Consider the following 19911-nt stretch of genomic DNA (forward strand, 5'->3'; position numbering starts at 1 on the left):
AGAAGTGGAAGGAGAGGGAATCCTCGACCCGCAACAAAGAGAGGAGGATTTATTCAATCACATAGTTTGGGCTCTTAGAATATGACATTATTGAGGCTTTATCTGAGCTACTCGTGATTATTGTAAGGAAAGAATATCAGATTAGATTAATTGCAACATTACTTTTTTATACTAGTTTAGCTAAAAAGTTTGTTGATTTATGAGGAAGAGAGATGAGAATTGTGGTTAACACGTTAGCAGGATAATTATGCTTACTCATGCCTTCCAATATCATCCACAGCCTTGAACTCATTGCACTGATCTATCCTTCATTATGATTAGGATAATTATGCTTATTATGCTTTCCAATATATCCAGCCTAGAATGTCATCTCCACCTGGGATGAACGATGTCCATTCATTCTTACCCCAAATGGAAAATCTCACCCTTACATATCATCAATGCTTTCAAGGAGAGGAAAACGTAAGTTGCTCTAGCTAGCTCCAAATTCCTTCAAAAGCAATTTCAAGTTGATGATATCGAAATTAACCTCCACTAGACTCTTGACACGTGGCATAAAATACCAAACTAAAACATCAATCTGGAAGTCTCCTCGACCACCGACAAAGAAGAGCCGAGATGGCCCGCTACAAGTAAATGATTCTGAATTTACGCTTTACTTGCAACTAAGGGGAGAGAGGGTGCTCCAAACACCCAATTGATTGCTTACTGATTTGACGTCAAAGAGGTCTCCCAAACACACCTTCGGAGCCATTTTTAGCTCATGTGTAATGTTCATACTCAACATAACCGAGGACACCATCTGACATCAATCCTACAACTTGATATGTCGTCAAGACAGAAGAAACAAAGAAAGAAATTCATTAAGGACTAGGAACTCAAGCCACCCGGTTATTATCTAGTGAAAAAGGCAGACCAGATTTAACCACCTCTAGCAAACAAATGGAGGCAGAAAGATCCATGAACAAGTGCAATTATTACGTTAAAAAAATGTGTTCCCACATTCAAGCAAATTGGAGCTCTGTTGACTCGAGAGCTCACAAGTCACAACCATCAGTCCAGAAGACTGAGCGCAGAGAGTACAGTAAGAGAGCACCAGCCCCAAGTGAAATATGTGGACCTGTTATTTTCCCCTAGACCTTTTATTCCTGGGGACCAATTAAAAATAATTGAGCTTTAAATTCCTACAACATGGCAGGCATCTGATCTTGAATACCCAACCAAAAAAAATTTACAAAAAATAAAAGCCTGTACATGATCAATCTGTATATTCTAATCCATTTATCCTGGACTTAAATCAAACTAAGTTATTTCTATACTCCTGATGTGGTTTGACTTCTCCTTTTCATCCATGAGGATTGCTGGAAATAAAGGTAGCTTGTAGTACATTAAAATGGTTAGCTTCGGGGAATGGATATGACGGCATCTCCATTTCAATCTACTTGCATAGGAATGGAAATATCAGCAAAAGGCGATATACAGTAAGATAAATCAATTCCACTGACTTTGTGACTTGCCCTCAGCTCCATGTGTAAGAGCCAGAGTTGTCATAGCATGTACAGAGGGGTGGTGCACTGCATAGCTAATCCTGCTTAATTAAACGAAGCTCCCAGTTTCCCTCCCCATCGATAAACCGCAATTCCATGGAATGAAATGGTATTAAAGCGGGACGCTGAGAAAGCATTAAAGCAAAGAGCACGATATGTGAGGTGCAAATGCACAAGGCAAAACAACAAAGTACAGATCACCAATTCAAATTGCAATGCTTGATGGTGGGATGTAATAATGTAATGCATAAGTATCAAACGTAATAGGATCCATTTGATGTATAATAAAAACCATTTCAAACTCATGTACTACATGTTGAGAACTCAGATTAAAGTATGTAGGATCCTTCATCATAAGTTGAGAACTGATTACCTGTGAGGAGGTAACAACTGTTATGCCCATATCAGTAGCAAGTCTATAAAGTTGCTCCTCAACATCAACACTAGTTGCGCTGCCATTCACAACATAATCAAGCACCAATATACAGTTACATAACCAGGAAAGTATTTTCATTAAGTGACAAAAATAAAGAGTTTCGGTAGCTTACTTGGTGCACTCATCAAGGATGCCAAATTTAGGCTTGTGAAAGAATAGCCGTGCCTATTACAATAAAGGTAACAAATGAAACAATGAATAAACTCACTATTTAATTGTAAAATGATCTCCCAAACAAGAATGTGAGTCACTAACCATGCCTAATCTCTGTTGCTCTCCCAGAGAGAGCATGTCTTCCCAGTTGAGATTAGCATCCCAACCACCTTCCTCCCTCTCTAAAAGATAATTTAATCGAACATTCACCAGAATAGTTTTTAAATGTGTATCAAGAAAGTTCGTAGAGTCCGCATATTTTTGCCCTGAAATTTAGCGCAGTAAAAATTCTCAGGGATCTATCATAGACCAAAACAATAATGTCACGGCCAAATATTAAGCATTATACCATACAATTTTAGATGCAAACAGGAATTTCTTAAAGTGACAAATGGTACTGTCAGCTGCTGATAGAGAGGGAGGAACACATCACTATCTATCATAGACCAAAACAATAATGTCTCGGCCAAATATTAAGCATTATACCATACAATTTTAGATGCAAACAGGAATTTCAGGAATTTCTTAAAGTGACAAATGGTACTGTCAGCTGCTGATAGAGAGGGAGGAACACATCACTCAGTACCTAAGCCCCAACCCATCTACCAGCCCATAGCCTGGCCCAAACCATACGGCCCATGTGCTGGCAGGGGTTGTACCTGAGGCCCAGTTTAGGCTGAAAATCTCAGGTACTAAGGAGAAGTACTACCTCCCACCTATATACAACACTTTCTCCCCTCTCCTAACCGATGTGGGACTCTATCAATACAATGATAGAGAGGGAGGAACACATCACTCAGTACCTAAGGCCCAACCCATCTACCAGCCCATAGCCTAGCCCAAACCATACGGCCCATGTGCTGGCAGGGGTTGTACCTGAGGCTCAGTTTAGGCTGAAAACCCCAGGTACTAAGGAGAGGTACTACCTCTCACCTATATACAACACTTTCTCCCCTCTCCTAACCGATGTAGGACTCTATCAATACCCACCCCCTCTCCTAACCGATGTAGGACTCTATCAATACCCACCCCTTTAAGACCAACGTCCACGTTGGTCGAGCACCTTGGCCTGCCATGGCAGAGTACTCAGACTCAGGACCCGGGACCCTTCCCTATCCCTATCCTTTCGGCCCCATATAACAGAACACCAAGGCCGGCCACTCCGCAGACGCGGCCCCAAGGGCCAAGGGCACAAGGCCCGTGGATACCAGAGCTCCCCACAGGCCAAGAACGAGGCCTCTGATACCAATGATAGAGAGGGAGGAACACATCACTCAGTACCTAAGGCCCAACCCATAGCCTGGCCCAAACCATACGGCCCATGTGCTGGCAGGGGTTGTACCTGAGGCCCAGTTTAGGCTAAAAACCCCAGGTACTAAGGAGAGGTACTACCTCCCACCTATATACAACACTTTCTCCCCTCTCCTAACCGATATGGGACTCTATCAGCTGCCATTGAGCTTTTAGGATTATGGCATCACACTACTGGAAAATAAGTATTAAATATCAATTTTGAAATCCACTGCTGCTTTTAACAGGGCGCTTTTGAAAGCAGTCGAAGAGTTAATTTGAAAAGCAGTTTACCGCATAAAGGCTATCTACTACAGGTTCGCACCAACTTGTGCAGTAGTGTCAGATAGCATCTTTTAGCAAGCAAGAGCAATGCCAAACTCGTCAACTTAATAGTGACCAGCATAAACAATGACACTATTGACTGCTTCAACAGGTGAAACTTAAAACGTTTACTTGTTTAGTCATCTTAAAAAGGAAACACTATGATGGAAACTAGTTAGCATAAAGTGGCCATATCATTGAGTGATACAAGTACTTTACCTTTTCCATATAATTTTAATGCCACTATTTCTGCTTCTTCGTGAGACAGAGGATAAATAATTTGGTCTCTCAAGGTTCCTAAGCACGTGTATGGTCGCTGAGGAACATAGAATATGCCATAACCAGTCTCTTCAGTATGTTGGGATGGTTTGGTAAGTCTTCCACTCATGACCGGCCAAAGACCTCTCAGAACACGGAAAACAGAACTTTTCCCACTCCCATTTGGACCTTTAAAAGTTTCAAGCACGTCAATCACAAATTTGCATATCATGCTAAAGAAAGAAATCTGTTAAACTAACCAGTAACAAGTAGGCTTTTCCCAGGCACTATGTCACACGTCAACTGCCTGGCCAACATCTTTTGCGCCGGTGTAATGATATCCACCTTAACAAAAGAGATAGCATCTTCTGGGGAAAGATTCCTCTTTTCAGATGGGAAGAGACCATTCATCACTGAATCCCCTGGAGGGCCTAGCATGGATGCAAAAATATATGAAATAACAATAAAAGGAAAGATAAAAAAAAAAAAAACAATGTTTGTCCAACTGATAAATGCATCAGCATTATAGGGATTCAGAAACATTATGAATGTATGTTAGACAAAATATTACCATGCTCATAAAATCTTAATGTACTAAACTAAAAACCTCAAATCTTTTTAAAAAGGTTTTCTAAGTTAGCAAGCAACCTCCACAAGGCCAAATGACAAGACAAACATTTCACTAACAATCTTCATCCTCTTAACATTCATCAACCTCCTTAGAAAATGGTGATTTGAGAATGACCAAGTTGACGTATTCTCCTATGTGTCCATTAACAAGACTAGTATCTACTATCTAGGAGTCCTGCTGCACCAAATAAAATTAATTTCAATACTACATGCTTGTTTCATAGTGCAGTTGATATTGAAGCACCTAACTAGGTGTTTGTTATTCATTTAAAAAAAAGTAGGTGCTTGTTAAACTAAGGGAAGCACTTAAAAAAAAGAGAGAGAAGATGCTGAAAGCTCGTCACAAAATCAGGAGGAGAGATGCTTTTACCAGAATAAAGTTCGGTATTGTTTATTTTTATTTCTTTTTATAATCAAATCAAATAACTTCAATTTAAGCTTTTATAGAGAGAAATGGATAAACATGAAAGTTTATTTTTAAAATAAAAAAAAAAAACTTTCATGTATATCCATTTCTCTCTATAAAAGCTTTTTTCTAAAATTATAATAAACAAAAGGCACTAATTATGTTGACTAAAATCTCTATTCATCTCTCTTTTATATGAAGCGCTTCACTAAAAGCTACTGCAGCACCAACTAAGGCCTATATTATAAATGAAACGAAATAACATAAAATTAAATCAGTACCATATTGAGCAGCATCGACAAGCTCTTCAAGCTCAAAAACTCGGTTGATACTTCCAGAGAGCTCAAGGAACTTTCTGTGTAATTCAAGAATATCTCCAAAGGCCAAAAAGCTTTGAGATACAACAGATGCTAAGAACCTCAATGCATGTGCCAGCTCACCTGAAAATGTTATGCTCATAAATGTCAGTGCGCTTGTTGAGTGTGCACATTATGTCCATGAGCATGTTTGTGAACATATGGCAGTGTATGAGGCGTGCATGTGCATGCATACCACAAGGAAGGAAAGTGAGTATGCATGCATACCAGAAAGAGAGTAAGACTCGAACACACAAGTGCGCGAGCGCGCACATACACGCATGTCGCATGCATATATATATATAGAGGGAGGGGAGAGGGTGGGGTAATGACGGAAAGCAATTTGAATTAGTTATCAGGGTAATCACCTTGAGTGGAGCTCAAGGCTCGGTCTCCCTTGTGTTCCACTGCATATAACAAGCTCAAGCCCCAAGTCACATTATGTGGGAGCTGCTTTGTCACGAAATCATCTAGTATGCCAAACAGCCATTTCTTCTTTAGAAGTAACATTGAATGTTGAAGAAGTTCCCTGAATCTTGACTCAACCATCTGCTCAAAGTACAAACAGTTTACTTAAGTATTAATGTAAAGTACGTACCTAAAAGGATAAAGAAAAGTAAAGAAATACAGAGAGTCCTGGCTGCAATTCTGTAATTTAATAATGCGAGCTTTTAAATTTCACAAGTTTCCAATATAATTGTTGACACCCAAGAAAACATATGGTAAATAACTAAATATAGTAGACCCTAAAACTCTTGATTTGAATTTAGTTGTTGATTGTTCTACCCTCAAAGAGCCCTTCCGTCACTCTCCAGCCAAATATTGTGAGAGATACAAGTGAGACAACCCTCTGTGATTTCTTTTCCATGTCACTCTCCTCTTCAAGGAGCCAACAGGCCAATTCAGAAAGAGCAAGACATCTCCAGACTACCATAGCTACCATGAATGCAAGGGAAGGAGAGCTACACCCTCATCATCCTTCTTACATGCAGCTTAAGTATAATAAATTTGGTGAAAGTCATAAAATCATAAAAGACAAAGTGAAATATGCATCCGCAGGTGCATTGTACATGAAAAATAATCCATAATAGGTCGTGTAACATAAAAAAGAAATATCACTACTAAGGGGAAACAGCTACATTATGTTTCCCCTAGATGAAAAACAAAAACATAGATGTCAGTTCCATTCCCAAAAACAAGCATAGCATGTCAGTAAGGATTGGCCTTGCAGAAAGTTAACACCATGGTAAAAAGCATGTCTAACTCTTCCAGACGTATCAAACTTCAAACCACGTTATGATTGGAACTTGCCTATAATTAAAAGGTGTAAAAAAAGTAATGCAGCAGATAAAACAAAATTTTTATGACAATATCATATGCTTCCCAAAACAACCAAATTCCCAATATAAACTCGGAAATACTATCAGAACAACACTTGCATCACATGGAACACAGGAATAGGAAGTCATTTCCCCTTTGGAATGGTAGCTAAGATGCTAATGACTCAGTAAAAAAAACCTGTCAATCCACAAAGATACAAGAAACTTTCATTTCTCAGATCATCTATGCCCCATGTTAAAGACAAAGCCAAGAACACAAGTGATGTCAAGGCATGGAAATGTCAACTCATGTTCTAGTCAGAATGTAATGTTGCGATTATAGAAATATCAATTGAAATTCAGGATGAACCAATACAAAGTGAAGACCGAGCATCTTACAGCTTTTTCACGAGCTCCACCCCCAAAGAAAGCAACAGATTCAGCATGAGTGCGAAGTCTTTCATGCATGAACCTATAGTATAAACACAGAAATTAGGACCGTGCATACAGAAATGCAATTCACCAATCACCACCTGTGTACATCCGTTATGTGCCATAAACAAAAAGGAGAGCAGAAAGCAAACAAAATTACCTGAAAGTTCCTTCAAGTTCTTGTTCTCGACTGGCCAATTCACCCAAATCAGGAGTTACAATTCTTAGAAAACCCAGACCAAGCAGCATATAAGCATACAGTATAACAACTCCCCTCCGACCAGTTAAGAGCTTCATTCTCCAAGTAAACCTTTAAAATATTCAGAACAGTTCAAAATGTTGACATATAAGAAAGTGGACAAGCTCACACGAGTATCTAAAATCTAAAGCCTAAGGGACTCATACAATAGTCTACAATAACATATATAAAACAATACAGGTACTCACCATAGGATGTCAACAGATGGTTTTACCATTCCAGTAACCAATCCAGACAAGTCAGTTGCTAACTTATCCAAATCATGAGTTATTCTTTGATCTGCATCGACAGTTTTGCGTGACATGTGGAATACCTACAAAGAGATGCCTCTTACATGAACTTAGGTAGCTTTATATCATAACGAATTATGAAATACCCAAAAAATTTGAAAAGCACTTGACATAAGCAAATCCCTTTTGCAAAATATGACTGCTTTTGCTCAGACTATGAGAATCCCAAACTTTTCCAAAGGTGTTTGTGAGTAGTGTAATATACTACAATGTCGATATCGTGCAATGACTTCAAAAACATGCACGCAGTGTTCCCTTTCCATGAAATAAGATTAATTAGAAATTGACCGCAATACCATATGGGAGTACCTTGTAAAATGCATTCTTCCTCAAATAGTTCTTCAGTAAATGTTGAGTCAAACGAATTCTCCATCCAAGAGCCAGTCTGGCTGTCAAGTGCCTGTACAAAAATAATAGAAATTTTATTCAAGAGGAGAAGGAAGAGGAGCAGAGGTAGGAAGGGTGAGAATTCATCAATTTGAACGTCTACATGACCAACAGTGTTCACAGATTGCAAGTATATATCATTTCATATACTCAAAGGCAATTTCTATTACTTAATAGGTTCTTTTTCATCTCCACTTCTGAAGACGACCAAAAGAAAACATAGGATGCGTTTAGAACCCTAGAGCTGTGTTAGTGCTTAAGGTTAGTGAAGCATGAGACATTCAGTAATTGGTCTACCTTCTCACTTTATAGTCAGAAGGGCTACACTGGAATACACTGGCTCATAAAAATAATAAGGTGCACACATTTGACAGTTACTATAGGAGATCCAATAAGATGCCCGTGATGGAAGTATTACAGAATCTGACTTTGATCAAAAATTAGGATCAATTCCAGGTATGAGGTCCCCACGTGAAGTCTTGAAGTCAGCTGTCCAGTTTTCTTGAACAGAACTCATTCCAACCTGGAAGATAATACATAGACCCAACTCCAGTGACACCCCAAAATAAATTAGTTTCAATAACCAGGAACTGAGGTGCAAATTTAATGGGGACAAAGGGGGTGCTATACGAAGGACTCCAGAACATAGTCCCAGGCCATGCTCTTTTACTTATATAATATACATATCAACAGTATTTTAATCAGTCTTTTTGCCCAACTGAGAAAAATACATCCATGAGAGCAGTCAAAGTATATGTTACACTCACACTTACAAGAAAATGAAGTGCAAATATTGCTGAGATGCGACTCCCAAGAAGGGAAAAAAATACAAAATAATTATAAGCCGCATGCATCACACATCTACCTAAAAAGTAATCAGAAGTATCATTGCTTGATTCAGCAACAAATTCACAGCACATGAACAGGAAGTCAGGACAGTAAATTGAAGTTACCTTAATGAAGGTGCGATAAAAGAAGATGCGGCACTTTGAAGAACACTAATACCGATCAACCTAATGAAGGATGCCTTGTCCTGCTCCAAAACATACTTTACAGTAGTACCTGAGAAAACACACATATTCAACCATTACACGTGATCCCTTCCGAGTATCAAATTCAAATCCCACCTTCCCCACGACAAACAAAAAGTACCATTCAATGAGGCAATCCGGTCTGAAACCCAGGTCCTTGATACCACAAGCAAAGCAACTACAAGTAGTTGTGCCCCTTGTTTGTCAAATACAGTTGGTACCTGGAAAGAACGTGATAAAAAGCCAAGTAAGAGGCATGATAAATTTTCCGCCATGCAAAAATGGTACAAAATCATTGAATACAGATTAGACCACAATGTGTTTTTAGTAATTGTCAATTTAATAACAAGAAGAAGTCAAAACTAAATAAAGTGAGGAGTTAGAATCCAGTAAACATCAAAACACCTTGCAGGTGGGGAAACATTACACATTGAGAGTAGAAGCAAGAAGCAATGACTCGGAAGTAGATTCTCCGTCAACTGATCCTTTCAAAGGACTTACAACCATGTTATGCCTACGCGAAGTCTTTTAGTACAAGGTCAGAACTAGTGCATCTTTTTAAAAATATAAGAGGACTTACATTAGAAAGGTACCAAGGAGGGTGTACCTAACTACAAAGAAAAAGCAAAAGCAATCACATTGATCTAAAAGAAAGAGTAGCATTGACATTTATAAAGGTAAAAACATAAAGTGGGAAATGCAACTCTGCCTTACAGACTCCAGATCCTTTAAGAACGTGAGATCCTGACCCACAAAATATGACATCAAAATCCTTGATGGAGAAAAAACAACTCAAAATGACAAAAGAAGTCACACGAGCGGTAGCACTATGGTACTTACAAGATTAACACTATGTAGGCAATTAGTTCCAAAGGCAAGGAATATATTTTCAGAAGTCAACATAATAAAAGAAGTCTATGATTACTTGATTAGTACCATGATGGATTAGCAACCACGTGAACAAATAAAAGCTATGCTAGGGAAAGGGCTTGTAAACATCATACTTACCAGTATTTTAGACATGGCCGCTACTCTCAAGGGCAATACCCTTGGAGTGCTTTTGAGCTGTGGAATGGCAGACAATGTTGCTCCACAATCCATGCGAGGAGATGCAGCCACCACCTCAGAAATATAAGATTGTGGTCTTGAATTTGAAAATGCCAGACCCTGGACAAACAATGCCAGAAAGGCTAAACTAAGTGAAATAAATCAAATAAAACATAACTGCAGAAAATATTAACAGGTTTAAAATTCTAACTTTTCCAGTATTAGTAAATGCATGTTGAACAGCCATTGCATCAGTTTGGCGTTTTGTCTCAGAAGTCTTCAACGCATTGGTGCTGGCTTGTGTTAAATCTGGAGAATCGTCCCTAGTTTTCAAAGAGAGTTCAGTAACACTACTTAGTACTTACAGATTCAACAAAAAACTTCTGCAGACTTGTGATTCAGAAATCCAACCTCTTGTAGTGAACATGCCAACCCCCTTCACCATCCAAAGACAAAACCACATCATGAAAAGCAACTAGAGCTGGACGATGAGATATTGTTATGCATGAAGTACCCATAGCTAGAACTTTTGCACAAAAGCGCTCTTCCATATCAGTCGTTACAGCACTGGTGCATTCATCAAGAATTGCAAATTTAGGCTTGTGATAAAATAGTCTGGCCATTCCCAACCTTTGTTGCTCTCCAAGAGATAGTTCATCACCCCAGTTAATCTCTTTCTCAGGTGGATAACGGTCCAATAGATACTCAAGGTCAACCTAAGAAATTGGGCACAAATTTACACCAAGGATTATGCAAAGAGTCATGTACAAAATATGCAGATAATTATGAAATACAAGTCATCAACCCTTTCCTTGTTTCCCTCCTCATTTTCTTTTTTATCCTTCTGAGGAGTTTGAGGAGAGGGGGATGTTTGTATAAAAAGATGGATAAGATTTCCTACATTTTTCAACAGCTCCACCATTCCACTATGTGTGAGTGGTTCAACCTCTTGATCTGCAGTAAGAGGATAAATTAACTGGTCGCGAAGTGTTCCAAAAGCCGTATAAGGCCTTTGTGGTACATAGAAGATCTCCTTATTGAGATCAGACCCAACCCCAGGCTTTGCAATATGGCCAGACACCAGTGGCCAAAGTCCCCCTAGAACTCGAAAAAGTGAGCTCTTTCCACTTCCGTTCGGACCTTCAATACAAATAAATAAGCAAACTTGCTTAGTTCAGCACCATAACATAGCCAATGTACAATAAAAGACCCGTTCTGGCCCGTGATGCAACAGACATATATCTTTTTGAGAGTTCCACTTCATCATTAAAAAAGGCTAGAATCCACATGCAGAACACATAAACAATGTTAGTTCTTTCCAGTCATCATGCCATATACACAGTAGAGAATTCAGGATTCCTCTCCATTTTCCAAGCTTTATAGAGTTACTAGTTACTACTCATGCACTTAACAGAAGATCAGTTTCCAGAACAAATAAATTCAGGGAGAGTAACAAAATCACATAAACTTTTGACTGTTTGCATCTTTATCCACACAGAAAATTAAGCCAGTCAACATTTCAGTCATGATGTAAGAAGTTCATTAAAAAAGGCTTCTTCATATCAAATAAAAAGTATACATATGCTATCACAGCAAGCACTAAATTGTCAATTATCCCAAACATCTGCTCAAGACTAGTACGGAAGAAATAGAGAAGGTTGGTAATAACAGCTACCTTATGACCTAAATTATCCTGAAAAAGAAAATGCTAAAGGCATATCTTTGTATGCAGACATCGCTTCCGCATGAATTGCACACGACGATTTATCCAGAGAAAGAAAAACATACAAACACAGCCATGTATATCACAAGAGAATGGATACTCCTTATGATATAAATTGGCAGCCCTACATCAAATCACGACTAATTAATTCAGATAAAATTACTCTGTATCTTCAATTACCATCTGATTCTACTCCTATAGTGCAGACTGTCTGGCAAGAGAATATGTCCTTAAAAAGCTAATTTGTAAAGCATTAACAACAATCAACTAACCCCCAAATGTATATTGCACACTTGCTGCATGTTATTTGCAGAATATATGGTGTTTGATTGATGAGTTCAAAATAAAGAATATAAGAAGTGAAAATTTAGCACAGACAGAAAGGAGAAGCTGAATTGGTTAAAATAGAGTAGAGGGGCAAGAGAAGGGCATTAGATAACTGTGCCCTAGAGTTTTCTTCTTCTCATTGGATTATCTTGTTTCCTTATTCCATCTCTCTCACAAATATGATTCCACAACCAAAACTCTTAACTAATCCAGTGAAACATTCACCTCAAAGGCTATCAGTGTACAAATAGGACCTATGCAAACATAGTAGTACATATTCATAGAACTGCTTTTGCTTCCCTTTTTTTTCACAAAAAAAATAATAAAGGAAAAAGAAGCTAAGAAATACACAAAAAAATCCAACCATGTGCAAAGGACAGGACAGCACAGAAAATCACAGAGGATTTATCCCATTACATAGAAAGGTAAAAAAAAAATCTACCTGTAATCAATAGATTAGATCCCGATTCAACCCTGAGAGTCAGATTCTCCACCAATACATTGCCCGTTGGGGTAACAACCTGCAAGGCAATACCAAAAATCACTGAAATGTGCATAAATAAAACTACTAACAGAAGCTAGATAATCCACTAATTTTCAAGTACCTTGACATCAGAAAACTCAATGTAATTAGCTTCAGTAAAGTAGCTTGTACTTCCATCATTCAGCGGAGTGGATCTGCCATCAGATTTAAGCTCTCTCGATATGGCCATTAATTCATGTATGCGGTCTGCGTATCCACTGGATACAAATAAACAATTAGATAATAAACAGAAAAGAGCAGTACTCAGTAGTCGGTATGAGATGTGTTTTTGATGATCAACAAATTATGCCTCTTTTTACTCCTTAGTTTCTATCTGGTCTACTCCTGCTCTTTGTCTCTATCCTCTTCCACTCACCCCAAAGAGCTTTGCCCATTTCCATTATTCATAAATTTAACAGTCTTATGGAGGATAGAGAAGTGAAATGTTTTGGTAGCATGGAAATTTACCATAAAGTCATATAAAAGCAAGTGTGTCCATAACCTCACAAAGAAGATGCATGGTGCAAAAAATATTAAATATTGTCAGCCAGTAATTGCTCAAATCTATATTGTTCATCAGATCCCTATTTAAGGCAACTGTAAAAAATCAAAATTGAGGAGAAATACCTGAGACGGTTAAGCCTCCTTGAACTTACAGAAATAGTTCCAAGAGCTTGGAATAGTGATATTATGACACTAGTATGATACCGTAGATTGCTTAACATTTCTGCTCGCCCTAAAGTTGATGAGTCAGGTCTAAGATGGCCGGCAAAGAAGGGTTCAATAATCAATATCACAGCAACAGTAGCACCAAAATACTTTACTAAGAAGTCCTGAATCATTCCAAACCACCAATGGTCATGTAGAACAATTCTCATGTGCCTTATAAGATTCTTAAACTTTTGCTGAATGTGATATTCTTCTCTGCTTTCTCCACCATAAAAGGCTATACTTTCAGCGTGGGTCCTTAACCGTGAATGAAGCTGGCGATACTCCCCTTCCAACTGTTGTTCTTTGGACATTAATTTTCCAAAAGGAGGAGTGAAGTTTCTAATAGCTGCTCCTGCTCCAAAAACATATGCCTACAAAGCAATATCTTACGTAAATGAGTGGGTAGAAACCGATGCCATGCAGAGAAAGACCAAGAATAGCAAATAGCTCAATAAACAGGAAATATTTTACTTACCAAAATCCATACAAGATATTTTGGACTGGCATATGAACAGAGCCTCCAAGTATAAAGCAGACCATCAGTAACTGCCGTCAAATCATCCTGTACAAGCTCACTCAACTCTGAACAGAACTTTGGTACATCACTCGCGATTCTTTGTTCAGGATTGGTAATCCGACCATCAACATGTGATATTTTATAGTAAGCCATGTTCTGCACCTCAAACAAAAGGACCAATGAAACACACCAAAGGGGACTTGAATACCCCAAACAATTATGCACTCACTAGACAATTCTTTCAGCCAATACAGCTTTGCCTTGTGATGGAAAATAATAGTGTATGTATTTGCAATTGCATTAGAAGATTGACCGCATAAGTGCATATCCTGATTCCGGAAGAATCAGGATTATACAAGAATAACTGGGCACTAAAAACCTTTATAGAGTATTTCCCAGGAACTCAGGAAGAAAAACACAAAAAAGACGATAGAATTTTCAACGGCAAAGAAACACACGCATATTTGACAGCTAAAACCTGCAACGTCACAGTTTCAAGTGACGAAGTATGGGGGAAAACTAAATCTTCATATAAGATAAATTTTAACTCCATCAATGCATGAAAGGGGTTAATCGCTTAGAAGAACCATGCAACGGAGCTAAATTCGAATAAGACCACTATAAGAATAGGATCAGAGACTAAAATTACTACTTGCATAAGTACTAAGTAGTGGTTGTACCTACCTCAAAATAATGTTCATGGATAAGTTTAGTCAATATTTTTCTGAAGCGAAGACTCAAGATCCCTGTAATGTATTTTGATGTGGAATGCATGGTTGACAGAAGGAAACATAACAACATGTTTTCTGATATCAGCCTGAAAAATAATGGCACACGTCGGAGAAACGCAGCGCGAAATAGAAATCCTTGGACCTTCGCTAATCTGTTGCTCAAAGCAGTTCTCAATACCTGCAAGAAATGCACAAATCCGTTTGGAAAAGTCCAACCACCATCAACAGAAAAGTGGATTAAAAGGTTTTGTTTATGAGCTTCAAGACAAGTCTTCATCTCCACCATATCCAATTGCAAATTATCAAACCAGATAACCAATAACTTATGGTCTTGTCATTTAAAATGGTCGATAGACATCTAGGCTTAAGACATTGTATAAAAGAGAAGGCGATAGGACATGCAACAAGATATTAGTCACAATAAAAAAAAGCACAAAGGACCAAATTACCAAAAAAGACAATTGCATTTTAGAGTGTACAAAAGGAAAACTCACCACTATGGACACTAAAGCCAAAAGGTCCTTTGCACCCATTTTTCCCATCTTAGAGAGAAGAATTGCGGCTAAAACTTGAAGAGACTTTATTCCTCCTCTCTTATGTGTAGTTTTCTTTCTATTATTATCATCTGAAACTACCTTTGCCGATTTTTCTTCATTATCTCCAAGCCCATTGTAATGATGAAACGAATCAATCTTCTTACGGCTAAATCGTGACTGCACATATGCTGCAGTTCCCCCAGCCACTAAGATACCAGCGGCAACCAGTAGAGTTTTCCTGTGGTCAAGAAAAATATTATAGATACCCTTAGGGCATAAGGGAGAGAACATGCTCCAGAATAAGTTTTATGCAAGAGAGTGACGAATGAAACTAATATATACTGGAATGAATATCATGCACCTTACAGCTTTTGCATCCTGGTAGATGTTAATATGAATGGAAGATGTAACAATAGAATACACAGAACAGTCCAATGGCTTAATGACAGTGTCTTAGTTTTTTGAATGAACGACAGTGTCTTAGTTTTAATAATGACTATCATCATAGCCTGGTACCCTCTAGTCCATCGTAATTTTTACTACCAAATGACTGAAATTTTCTCTCAGACTCTAGTGTAACCCATTTCCAAGAGTTCAAAGCATCAAGCACAAAACAGGTTGCAGGCAGAGGTGTTATTGTGAGAGAGCACAACAGCACCCTTAGCAGTCGCCAATATTGCAATTATGAATAGCAACTGTTTTACACACATAAACATTGCCCATTGAACACCATGAATGAGAATATTGCAAAATTTCACCAAGAACTAAGTTCCAGTCAATCAAGCTCTGAAACCAAATGTCATTTAAAGCTTGTAAAGGAACTTATCAAAATAGCAAATAAGGCAGCACCAAATTTGTCACTTAGAAACAATTTGAACACCAAAACATGATGGATAATGCTCTGACAACATATTTAGATTCAACATCTTTAGGAAAAACATAAAATAGAACAATATACCTTCTTGAAGCCATAAGGCTTCGCCCATGCTCAGTTAAATGCAGGAGCTGAAGAGAAGGCATGGCTGTAAAAGGAACTTCCCCCTACCAGAAAATATCAGTAACCGCAACTTCCTTTTGAATACGAGAGTAAATAATTCTGCCATATGCAAAACCAATGTTCAATCCATCTTGCTTCCCTTCCCCCATAGCCAATAGTTAAGCAGGGTTTGGAAATTTTTAAAAATAAAAAACTTAAAAAAAGAAGGCAACTGTAGAAAAAGATATTCAAAGGAATGTAGGTCACAGCCCCAGTACCAAACGAAAAACAGTGAAGTGAAGCAAAAATTACAATAAATCTCAATGTTAAGCAGTAAATTATTAGAATTTTACTAATCATATAAATAAGAGATATCTCTTTGCTTGTATTTAGAAATAAAAAATCTCAACTAGATAGAGCAGGGATGAAATCATCCTGAGGACAAGTCAGAATTAATCTCCATTAAATCAACTACGTACTTCTGCTCAATTGTTTACCTGAAAAGCAAAAAACTAAACTTGGAGATGACACTAACGTTCATACATATCTTCGAGAAAATAATGTTGGTAGTTGGTACAGATAAAGCTTTTTATTTTTCTTTGGGGTGTGTGCATATGTTCCCTGGGGCCGTATGATGCAGAGTGATGCTAAATTCCATAAACCAAATATAAAAAATTCCCATGCATTTTCCTATTTTGTCAATTACTCACAAACATCATGCCTCCACAATCAATAACTTCAACAGTTCAGCACATCCTGCTGCTATATATATATATCCTTAAAAAAATCCAAAAATCCTCATATGTATCAACAAAAAATCCTTCATCACAATCAAACAGCAATCTACCTACAACAGCAATTAAATTGAAAAACATTGAGCACATACCAAATTATAATAGTAAAACCCATACAATCGCGTACGAGTAGGACCCTTCGCATACCTCATACGTAAACAGCATCACAAGCAATAGAAAGTTACGAACTCACCTCAACTCACTTTCTCCCACGCAGTATCGCTGCCAGTAACTTTACAGCTTGAATAGAATCCACGCGAGCTTCAAACAGTCGAGCGTCAATGGAGATCCTAACCGAACCGCTCGATTTGAACCCTGGAGACCCTGATATCTCAAGGAACCGGAGGAAGTGAAGTCCGCGAATCGGACGAAAACCGAACAAAGTAAGACAAGAGGAAGAGAGAGAGATTGATATGAAGTAATGAAGATAGATTGGGTGAGGAATTATTTACGGAGTTGCGTTTTATACATTTTTCGTAAAATGTTTCCTTTCGAGTTTGAAGGCAGAATTAACAAACCGTTAGGGGCAGAATGGGAAAAGGCGACTGCAACTCGTGCGTCATGTATATGGTTTTGATGAGGGGTGGAAAAAAATCGGTTTCATGTCGGGTTTGGGTTGGATAACAACATGTGTTTATTCAATATTTATATGTTCAGACCTTGATTCAGATTGGATTTTGAACACACCTAATTGATCAAATCCGGATTAGTTTAAATCAAGATAAGTAAATCGGATAATAATATAATTTGAATTAATGTTTGAATGAGTAAATCAGACAAGGTTTATATGTTTGAGCCTTGATTCAATTTTAAATCAGACAAAAATTTTGTGTTAGGATCTGGATTTCGGAAATATAATTTATATCCAAACTTGATTTAATTCGAGTTGAACAAATTCGGTCATTCGGATCGGAGAGAGTTTTGAAACCCCTAATTTTGATACTTATCTAGTTATCTTCAGAGACATAACATACCAACAAAATTCGGTTTCCCATTATGCCCTTTTAGTTATTTCTTTTGTGGTAAAATACATTTTGGCCTATATACTTTAATCAAAGTGTCATTTTAACCCCTGTATTTTGTTTTGTAAAAACAAGTCCTTCTAGTTTGTGCTTCCGGATTAGACAAGTCCTTAAATGACTTTCTATATCAAATGGCTGACTACATTGCATAACGGCGCCGTTAAATCAGTGACGTTAACTTTTTTTATTAATTTGTTTACACAAGTGACACGTACACGTAACAAATAAACCCTCCTATTTTAATAGAATGGACAAATGAGCTCCTCTATTTTAATACAAGAGAGAAATGAGACTCAATGATTCATTCAACAGAGAGTATCTGCTTCAATTTTGAATCAAAAGACCCTAAAATTTGAATTAAAAACCCTAAAATTGAAAGACATATCAAATAACATAGCAGACGATCGTTGTTTTAATTTGAGATGATGATTTCATCAAGAGCGAAGGAGTTTCAATCTTGAAGAAAATTGTCGGTATCATGAGAGCGACAGCTGGAGGAGTGGCAAAAATTTTAGGAGATGAGGACGAGGAAGCCAAGGGTGATGATTTATCACGATTGAAACTCAAAGGAGAAGAACTTGTTTTCACCAAACAAAATATAGGGACTAAAATGATACTTTATTTTTTTGGGGGGATTTGGAAAATTTGCAAAGAAGGTCACCATGTTACTATTACAACTAAATCTTGATCGTAATTATTATTTTATTTAATGAATTAGTTGGAAATTACTTGTAACAATCACTTGGTGGGATTTGTCAAATAAAAATTGATTATAAAAATTGAATTCTCTATGTTCATCTAATAATAATTCATTATTGCCGATTGGTCCGACTCGATTATCTCAAATAAGCACATCAATAACTTCCCAAGAAAGAATCTGTCTAAAAAAAGAAATTTATTAACGTGGGACAATTAGAAGTCAATATCCATATCAATTTGTTCAATTTTACCCCCTTATTTAAAAAAAAATACCATATATACTATCCATTCTTTCAATCCCCCTTTAAAATATATTTTTCCCAAACTCGTCTCTATTGAACCTCTTTTATTCCAAATACGATAAACTTCCATCTACAAAGTCCACAAATCGTAAATGTCCAAAGGCCGCTTAACTAACTTTGTGCTATCCGCTTGTCCACAAAGCCCAAAAATCCAAACAAATTTAATTTTGCTCAATTGCTTTCTGCTTTCTTATATTGAAGTTGACTTGCTTTTGTTTGCTTAATTTTTTTTGTTCATGCTCGTGAAGAGATATTTAAAAGGACATGTGGTGTTTTGATTTCCGGTCTATCAATACTACCCTAATGATAAATGACATTGGTGGAGGAATTTTACAACTTTAAATCATGTTAAAACAACATTTTCAACAACAAATGTTCAGTAAATAATCCCAAAAAAATCTGAGACGCTGCTTCCCGATCACGTCATTTTTTTTTTTCTCTCCTTTGTCTAAAATCCTGACTCCGCTATGTTGGTCGGTATTTTTGGAAGTGTTACGTTGTTCTTCCTTTGTACAATTGTACTCCTGCGTGAATACAAAGACGGCCACGAGCGGAAGTTGGCTGTGTATGCGCGCTTTTCAATGGCATGAGATGTGCGATCGAGATGACTAACGTCACTTCCGCACTCGTTTGCGTGAAATGTCGAAACAGGACCTCGGAGGGGACCGGATTGTCATGAATGGCAAAGTTTAATTTTGATAAAACAATGAGGATAAGGATGATATTGTAATAATAAATATGAAAATAGTGATGAATGGGAAAAATTTATTATGATTCTGAAAAGGAGAATAAGATCTTAATTGGAGATATTGTCGAGACTCATAATCCCACATGGATTGGTATAACTCAATTGAATGGTATTGGTATATAAGCAAAAATTCAGCT

The 19911-nt window shown here is 37.5% G+C and overlaps 1 protein-coding gene across 1 annotated transcript; it reads right to left on the minus strand.

Moving 5' to 3' along the window:
• Nucleotides 1-957: 957 nt before the first annotated feature.
• LOC119992785 (ABC transporter D family member 1-like) lies at nucleotides 958-17458 on the minus strand. The gene is made up of 26 exons (XM_038839580.1): nucleotides 17197-17458; nucleotides 16192-16329; nucleotides 15192-15471; nucleotides 14651-14875; nucleotides 13925-14122; nucleotides 13366-13820; nucleotides 12821-12956; nucleotides 12658-12736; nucleotides 11067-11305; nucleotides 10577-10881; nucleotides 10377-10488; nucleotides 10127-10285; nucleotides 9240-9339; nucleotides 9041-9149; nucleotides 8010-8100; nucleotides 7599-7723; nucleotides 7312-7461; nucleotides 7119-7191; nucleotides 5769-5949; nucleotides 5326-5484; nucleotides 4269-4439; nucleotides 3970-4197; nucleotides 2239-2402; nucleotides 2096-2148; nucleotides 1921-1999; nucleotides 958-1672 (listed from the first exon to the last, which is right to left on the minus strand). Exons 2-26 carry the CDS (start codon nucleotides 16251-16253, stop codon nucleotides 1583-1585), a joined length of 4023 nt encoding a protein of 1340 aa, XP_038695508.1. The 5' UTR covers nucleotides 16254-16329; nucleotides 17197-17458; the 3' UTR covers nucleotides 958-1582.
• Between the last annotated feature and the right edge of the window lie 2453 nt (nucleotides 17459-19911).

The sequence above is a fragment of the Tripterygium wilfordii genome, chromosome 3 (genome assembly GCF_013401445.1).
Source record: "Tripterygium wilfordii isolate XIE 37 chromosome 3, ASM1340144v1, whole genome shotgun sequence".
NCBI classification, from domain to species: Eukaryota; Viridiplantae; Streptophyta; class Magnoliopsida; order Celastrales; family Celastraceae; genus Tripterygium; species Tripterygium wilfordii.

Bases quoted from the DNA above. Each gene is read 5' to 3' on its own strand.
- LOC119992785 (XM_038839580.1), bottom strand. From the start codon at position 16,253: ATGCCTTCTCTTCAGCTCCTGCATTTAACTGAGCATGGGCGAAGCCTT. The intron at 4,198-4,268 runs GTTAGTTTAACA...AAACTTTTAAAG, and splicing joins GAAAAGCCTACTTGTTACTG to GTCCAAATGGGAGTGGGAAA. The intron at 1,673-1,920 runs GTAATCAGTTCT...ATGCTTTCTCAG, and splicing joins CAGTTGTTACCTCCTCACAG to CGTCCCGCTTTAATACCATT.